General features: G+C 36.7%; 1 protein-coding gene across 1 annotated transcript; it reads left to right on the forward strand.

Annotated features, from left to right (window-relative positions):
- The first annotated feature begins 377 nt into the window (after nt 1–377).
- LOC129884973 (phylloplanin-like) lies at nt 378–1990 on the forward strand. Its single transcript, XM_055959229.1, has 2 exons — nt 378–638; nt 1462–1990. Exons 1-2 carry the CDS (start codon nt 455–457, stop codon nt 1749–1751), a joined length of 474 nt encoding a protein of 157 aa, XP_055815204.1. The 5' UTR covers nt 378–454; the 3' UTR covers nt 1752–1990.
- The last annotated feature ends 6639 nt before the right edge of the window (nt 1991–8629 follow it).

Genomic DNA, 8629 nt, shown 5'->3' on the forward strand with positions numbered 1-8629 from the left:
GGCCTTGTTGTAATATCTAGTTAAACACATTGGACCATATTCACATACGCATGCTCAAGAAAATTTTAAAAAGGTCAAAGAAAGCATGCTATGGATGATTAGAGCAAATTGTAGTTATATAGCTATATATCTAGGGTGACCACCACCCAAAAAATGGCATCTAATATAGCAATGAACTGCACGCAAAGTTACATTTGATCAGATAGCTAATTCTCTCAACACAGACAAAAAAAACAACCAAATTGCCTCTTCCGACTTCAATTTACTTCATTCATACATGCAAAAGAAATATTAGCCACTTTCACAACAAGTGGATTAGGATATTGAAATTTCAGCCACTGAATTTACCATTATTTTTCCTATAAATTGGTCATAATACACACCTAAATTGTACAACACAACTTCTCATAGAAACAACTTAATTAATTAGCTATATCACACAAAAGAAATTGTCATGGCCTCATCAAAAATTTTCTTGATTTTCCTTTTGGCTGCTTTAATTGCAACCCCCGTTGCAGTAGCCGAAGGAGGACTTCTGAGTGGCCTTCTTGGACTAATACGTATAGATGGGGTTCTATTTTGTAGCCTTAACGGCAAAATTGATGTCATCAATGGAACCACCACCCCAATTTTCCCTAGTAAGTCCTTATTTTGCACGTACAATTAGTACCACGTAGTAAGCCTATGAATATACATGTAAGAAGTCGTTAGTGGCTGTGAACTAGCAGGTATATATTATTTATTATATAAAATACTACTACTAGGAAGATCTCAGGACACTGCATAGTGTAAATATATAAATATAGGGGAAATAGCTAAAATGACATCTATATTATAGCCGCTTTTGCAGTAACGCACTCTTACTTTTTGTGAGTTTTATGACCCTTGGATATTTTCTTGAAGCAATTCATTGACATTTATTGATCTACATAGGAGAGAAATAACAACTATTTTTCATTTTTCCCTTTAATTACACCGTTCCTAATTTGTAGCACTAGCCTAAAAATTTTCATTTTCTGCTCCAGTAGAGGTTGTTTTGAGAGTAAATGAGTGATAATGGTTGTATTCCTTTGTCTTCTTGCCTTTTGGTAAGCGCATATACAAATGATATAACAAAGATTTGATTTCTTATCCAGGTTAGCCCATAGATGTCAAAGAAATACTTTTAAAAATATTCACGAGGTCATAAGACCCCGAAAAATAAGAGTGTGTTACTGCAAATTTGGCTATAGTATAGGCGTCACTTTTTTTATAGTTATTTTCCGTAAATATATAATTCTAAAATATTACCCTAGGATATCACTAGCATTCATCCCATTCTATAAGAAGTTTCTTCTTGCATGTTGAATGGTGTGACCATTTTATCAATAAGTTTAAACTGTTAAAGCTGAATTTTATCTTAAACATGCTCCTTCACGTTCGATCCAAACAAATTGTAGTAACATTGTTTAAACATTGCAGATGCATCGGTGCAATTGCAGTGTGGAGCAGGAAATGTAGTGTCAAGTACAACAACAAATGAATCGGGAGTATTTTCGCTGGCGTTGGATCCTCTACAAAATATATTGTCATCATTACTGTCTAACTGCAATATTGTGGTTACAAGTCCGCTCTCAACATGTAACGCGAGGTTACCATCCGTCGGACTTTTGCAGTCAGCCTTGCAGCTTGTTGGGAAATCATCTGTTGGCCTTCTTCGTATTGTCAATTTAGGTGCTAATGCTTTTCAACTTATGCCCAACCTCAATTAATTAATGAACGAGTTAACCAAAAAATGATACTCGTATATGTGTTGTTTAATTAATTATTGTTTTCTTTCTAGTGATGCATCAGTTAGTAAACCTTGTTGCTGATTGCATAAATAAGGATTGTTGTTGTGTCCACTGTAATTGTTTGAATGTCTTCCTTTCTTGTTGGAGTGTTTTTCATAATTATCCAAGTGCAAATAATATTTGTACGTAGTTAAGTGTAATATTATATATTGGAGCCATCTACTCGTATTGCTTGGCTTTTTATTTTCTTTATATTTATTGAAATAGGATCCACACAAGAAAGAAAAAACATATTTGCCCATTCGATTGGTTATTAGTAGCATTCCAAAAACATCCGAATCGAAATATGGCTACTTTTTCTTGTTTGTCTTTCTTCTTTATTATTTTCTTTTATGTATATAGTGTTGGGAAAAACAAGCTCGAACAAAGGTGCACGACAAAACAATAGCGGAAGATTATCCAAATCTAAACTTTTTCTTCTATTTGAACCAAGAGGAGGAAAACCAATTCAAGCATAAATAATATTTGGGCAGCAAGTATATCAACCAAACCAAACAAGTCAAAGCAAGAATAAATCAACAATATGAGACACCAAATTTACGTTGAAAACCTCTTCGGTGTGAAGAGTAACAATCACAAGGCCAATGCTCCAATATAATCAACAAGAGTTAAAAATTTTCTCCAAAATGTCCACCAAAGAAGTTTCAAACAATGAGCAACAACAACTACAACATAACACCAAAGAGCTAAAGAAGAAATGAGTAAAATCACCAAAAATGCAGCTACTGTTCACGACTAGAAATATGGAGCTACAGGGCTTCAAATCCACCTTTGTTAGTTCTCAATCAAATATTAATTTGAAAGGAACAATCTCACCAAAAATTATCCCAATCGGACAAGAAACGAAGTGGGAATAACGATTTGAAGATTGACTCCTAGGGCTGGAATGGGGTGCGAAAATCTGCCTCTTTTCTCACTTTTTCTCTCTTTGGCTGTTGTTCTTTCTCTTGTGTGTGTTCTAAAAATAAGACTTACAAGTCTTACATATGCACCATAAGAAATGGGCTTATGGTCAAGAGTGGTCTAGTCCAAATTGACTTTTATTTATCCATATAGAAAGGGAAAAAGACCAAAATCCAACAATTCTCCCCCTCCCGACTATGTGGAGGAGACCGCCATCCCGACGATCGTGAAACATTCTTCAAACTTTCCTATTGGCAAAGATTTAGTCATCATATTGGAACCAGTATCATTCGCATGAATCTTCTCAGGTTCAAGCAACTTAGAATCCAACACATTCCGAATCCAATGGTATCTCACATCAATATGTTTAGACTGACCATGAAATGTAGAATTTTTATAAAGGTGAATATCACTTTGTCTGTCGCAATAAAGAACATACCTCTCTTGAGAACAACCAAGTTCCCCCCAAAATCTCTTCATCCAGAGTAACTCTTTACAAGCTTTAACAGCAGCAATAAGCTCAGCTTCTGTAGTAGATAAAGCAACATATTTTTGTAACCTAGATTGTCAAAACACAGTCCTCCCTCAAAAGTAGTCAAGTAGCCTGAAGTAGACTTACGAGAATCAACATCATTGATCATATCTGAATCACTGTAACCACAGAGAATAGGCATTCCTATTCCAAAACACAAACTCAAATTAGAAGTGCCACAAAGATATCTCATAATCCACTTTACAGTATTCCAATGCTCTTTTCTTGTATTAGAGAGAAAACAGCTAACAATATCAATAGCGTGAGCAATATCTGATCATGTACACACCATTGCATACATCGAACTACCAATGGCTGAAGCATAAGGAACTTTCTTCATATCTTCCTTCTCACCATTACTGGAAAGACAATGCTTCGTGCTCAATTTGAAGTGCATAGCTAAAGGTGTACTGATAACCTTAGCTTAGTTTATGTTAAATCTACGAAGTACTTTATGAATGTACTTCTCTTATGATAACCACAACTTCTTGGCCTTTCTATTATGGATAATCTACATGCCAAGAATCTACCTTGCTGATCCCAAGTTGTTCATAGCAAAAGACTTATTCAACTGTTTTTTCAACTTTTGAATCCTGCAAGCATTCTGACCAACAACAAACATGTCATCAACATAAAGAAAAACAATAATAAAGTCACTATTAGAAATATTTTGCACAAAAATACAATGTTCTGAAGAAGTCTTCTTGAATCCCAACTAACTCATAAAAGAACCAAACTTCTTGTACCATTGCCTAAGAGCTTGTTTTAGACCATACAAGCTCTCCTTCAATTTGCAAACATAATTATTTTTTTCTTGACTTCAAAACCTTCCGGCTGCACCATATAAATTTCTTCATCTAAGTCACCATGGAGAAAAGCAGTTTTAACATCCATTTGTTTAATGTTCAAGTCCAGACTTGCAGCCAATCCTAGAACCATGCGAATGGATGACATCTTCATAATTAAAGAGAATATCTCATAAAAATAAACTCCCTTCTTCTGGTTAAATCCTTTCACAACTAATCTATCCTTGTACCGTGGAACTGGGTTGCCATCTTCATGTTTCACCTTGAAAATCCACCAATTTTTCAAAGCTTTTGTCTTTAGGTAATTAACTTAACCAAATCAAAGGTATGATTATCATGTAGAGATTTGATTTCATCTTTCATAGCATCAAACCACCTTTCTTTTTCTTCACTTTCTATGGCCTCATCGAGACTCTCAGGTTCTCCCCCATCAGTCAAAAGTACATACTCATTGGGAGAATAACAAGATAAAGGTATTTTATCTCTAGTAGATCTTATGAGAGAACTCTCTAGAGCATCAATAACAATTGATTGCTGACCAACCACATCATCTTGCACTGGAGCTGTCACACCCCAATATCAACAGGGTGTGATGGGCACCCGACCCCGTGCTCGGAGCCGAGCGAACCCGCTAACTCATATTACATTCTCAATCCCTTTAGAATTTTGTATCAAAAAGAAATGAAAAATATAGCTACGCTTTCTGAATCTTGCTATCCAAAATCTATCATCTCATAAACTCATAACATACTATATAATAACATATCGGCTAGTGACGCCGCTTACAAAGCTGATACTCTATACCCACGACTCTGTCTGCAAAGTCTCTAACTTTGAACGAAACATCATATCACATATACTCTGACTCGGCCGCACTCCAGGAACAAGTGGAGTTGCTAACCCTGCTTGAACATCTTCTATAGTAACTTCTACTTATTAGTGTGTACCTGCGTGGAATGAAACGCAGCCCCCAATGAAAAGGGGGTCAGTACGAGTAATGTACTGAGTATGTAAGGCATGAAAATCAGCATAATAAAGAACATAAGGTATGAACAACCATATCGTAGAATCATAGACATATAGTGAGATAAGAGAGTAACTTGTACATATGAGTGCCCTTTTAGGCCAGATGCCATGCATGCTTATCTTATCATATAAAACATATCTTTTTCATATGCATAGAAAATAGAAGTCATATCACAGAACAACGTCGGCGTGCCCACATATTTCCCGCGTCCGGGCATCCCGCGTCCAGGATGAAAATTACTCCAACTGATCAGGTGGGAATGCGTCTATAGCGCCACATATACACCTCCCCATATCCCACATATACATATACATATACATATAGACAGCATGCACGAGAGCCCAACAAAAGTCGTGTATTTATCGGAGTGACGGAAGGTCGGTAACCTCCGATTGTATTATAGACTAACCATGGTCGCTTTATCTCACCTTGAAGGAACAATTATTATAGGATGAGACTATCAACGAAAGATAATATTAAGAGAACGTAGAATAAGGTCACAATCTTATAAGGCGTCAAATCGTATACATATACACATATGACCAATTTTCAAGACTCATAGAATAATCAGAATGAGCTATGATTCAAAATCAAGATAAGAGTCATGTCAAGTACCTTTCGAAAATTACCATGGATTATATCAAAATAAAACTTTTGGAATCATATACACGTATCTAAGTACGAGAAAATATCCTTTGGAAACTCAAGAAAATTGTCCATCCTAGTGGCTCTACGAATAAGACTTCCTTGAAATTGTATAAAATGCCATATACTTGTTTCATAAAAATCATGCCAAAAAGAGAGAGTAGCTCTATATATTTATGTCAAAACATGCCAAGAGAAAGAAGAGTAAACATTACATATATGAAGTCGTTCTTATCATATCAATCATAGACATATTCTCATCCTCGACATCATCAATGTCGTTGTAAAACATATCCATCGTCGTTGTCATAAAAGCTTGTAATACTGTAAACCTTTGTTTTGGGAAACTATAGACATTTTGGAAAACATTGACGGGTTATAAGAAAAGTAGTCATTTCCTTGGGACCATTGACACCTAGCTTTTGAAAACAAAGAAAATATGGAAGCACTTATGAAATCACAACATCGGAATCATGTCTTGAAAAGAAGGGTAAGCCTTACATACTTATGCCAAAGACATGCCAAAAGAAGGAACGGTTAACTTTACATACCTATGACAAAGACATGCCAAAAAAAAGAAAGGTTCGCTTTACATACCTGTGTCGCGCCTTACTAGCTACGCTTATACGTCCAACTTGTTAGTCTACATTCAAGAGAGTTGACATAGTCATTAGATTCATCACCATATACTTGTCTCAATCCTTCAAACAAATTAATTTCCAATCTGCCAAAATTTCAACAGCATCTCCCCTATAAATACACCATCCCCGAGATTTCAACTCGGCCACCATGTCAACAACCATATCAACAACAACAACCAGCAGTATATATACAATCAAATCACCTCAACTTTACACAACACAAGCTCCAAACAACTAGCATAAGTTGGACATAAGCGTAGCTAGTAAGGCGCGACACAGGTATGTAAAGCTAGTCGTTCCTTCTTTTGGCATGTCTTTGGCATAAGTATGTAAGGTTTACCCTTCTTTCTCTTGGCATGTTTTGACATAAGTATATAGAGCTACTCTTTCTTTTGGGCATGGTTTTTATGAAATAAGTAAATGACTTTTTATACAATTTCAAGGAAGTCTTATTCGTAGAGCCACTAGGATGGACAATTTTCTTGAGTTTCCAAAGGATATTTTCTCGTGATTTGATACGTGTATATGATTCCAAAAGTTTTATTTTGATATAATCCATAGAAATTTTCGAAAGGTACTTGACATGACTCTTATCTTGATTTTTGAATCAAGCTCATTCTGATTATTCTACGAGTCTTGGAAATTGGTCCTATGTGGATATGTATACGATTTGATGCCTTATAAGATTGTGACCTTATTCTACATTCTCTTAATATTATCTTTCGTTGATAGTCTCATCCTACAATAATTGTTCCTTCAAGGTGAGACAAAGCGACCATGGTTAGTCTATAATACAATCGGAGGTTACCGACCTTCCGTCACTCCGATAAATATACGACTTTCGTTGGGCTCTCGTGCATGCTGTCTATATGTATATGTATATGTATATGTATATGGGGATATGGGGAGGTGTATATGTGGCGCTATAGACGCATTCCCACCTGATCAGTTGGAGTAATTTTCATCCTGGACGCGGGATGCCCGGACGCGGGACATATGTGGGCACGCCGACGTTGTTCGGTGATATGACTTTTATTTTCTATGCATATGAAAAAGAAATGTTTTTAAAGATAAGACAAGCATGCATGGCATCTGGCCTAAAAGGGCACTCATATATACAGGTTACTCTCTTATCTCACTATATGTCTATGATTCTACGATATGGTTGTTCATACATTATGTTCTCTATTATGCTGATTTTCATGCCTTACATACTCGGTACATTACTCGTACTGACCCCCTTTTCATTGGGGGCTGCGTTTCATGCCACGCAGGTACATCCAGACAAGTAGAAGCTACTATAGAAGATGTTGCAGTGGGGTTAGCAACTCCATTTGTTCCTGGAGTGCTGCCGAGTCAGAGTATATGCGCTATGATGTTTCATTCGAAGTTAGAGACTTTGCAGACAGAGTCGTGGGTATAGAGTGTCAGCTTTGTAAGCGGCGTCACCAGCCGATATGTTATTATGTCGCATGAGATGATAGATTATTGATAGCAAGTTCGGAAAGCGTAGCTATGTTTTTTTCATTTCTTTTTTTGATGAAAAATTCTAAAGAGATTGAGAATATAATATGAGTTAGCGGGTTCGCTCGGCTCCGAGCACGGGGTCGGGTGCCCATCACACCCTGTTGAGATCAGGGTGTGACAAATATCAACTTTCAAATCCAAAAGCCCTACTACAACTCACCTTTTGAAACTGAACATTCTATTCCAAATGACCAATTTACCTCGTAAAGGACAAGGCCGCACTGAGTCCACCTTCTCTGACTTACTTCTATCATAGGAACTTCGGAGACATCAGAACTAAGGGTCCACAACCCATTCTGCCACCTCAAGTCTGAGCCAACCATCCTAGTCTAAGGATATCAAGCCGGTAGCTAATTTGCAAACATAGACAATCGATAGGTAATGGTCCAAGGGCATCTACCTCTACTCATAAACACTATAATATACTGAATATGCCAAAATCAAACCTTTTATCCTAAACCAGTTCAAAATGCCACAATTTATGAATTACCTTGACCAAATTCTGTAGAAGAAATTTCTAACCAATTTCCCATCCCCCAACTTAGGCTATACCTGAAGCCACCAAAGAAAACTACTGCTCCTACTCTAACTGACCAACAAAGCCTCGAGAGATACCAACACCACCACAGAGAACTAATAAAAGTAGTAATAAGGCGCGAAGGGAGGTCACACTCCCAAATTCTCAACAAGTACTAATCAGTACCAAAATTCTTAAA

This window comes from Solanum dulcamara, chromosome 4 (genome assembly GCF_947179165.1).
Source record: "Solanum dulcamara chromosome 4, daSolDulc1.2, whole genome shotgun sequence".
Taxonomy (NCBI): domain Eukaryota; kingdom Viridiplantae; phylum Streptophyta; class Magnoliopsida; order Solanales; family Solanaceae; genus Solanum; species Solanum dulcamara.

Bases quoted from the DNA above. Each gene is read 5' to 3' on its own strand.
- LOC129884973 (XM_055959229.1), top strand. From the start codon at position 455: ATGGCCTCATCAAAAATTTTCTTGATTTTCCTTTTGGCTGCTTTAATT. The intron at 639-1,461 runs GTAAGTCCTTAT...TAAACATTGCAG, and splicing joins CACCACCCCAATTTTCCCTA to ATGCATCGGTGCAATTGCAG.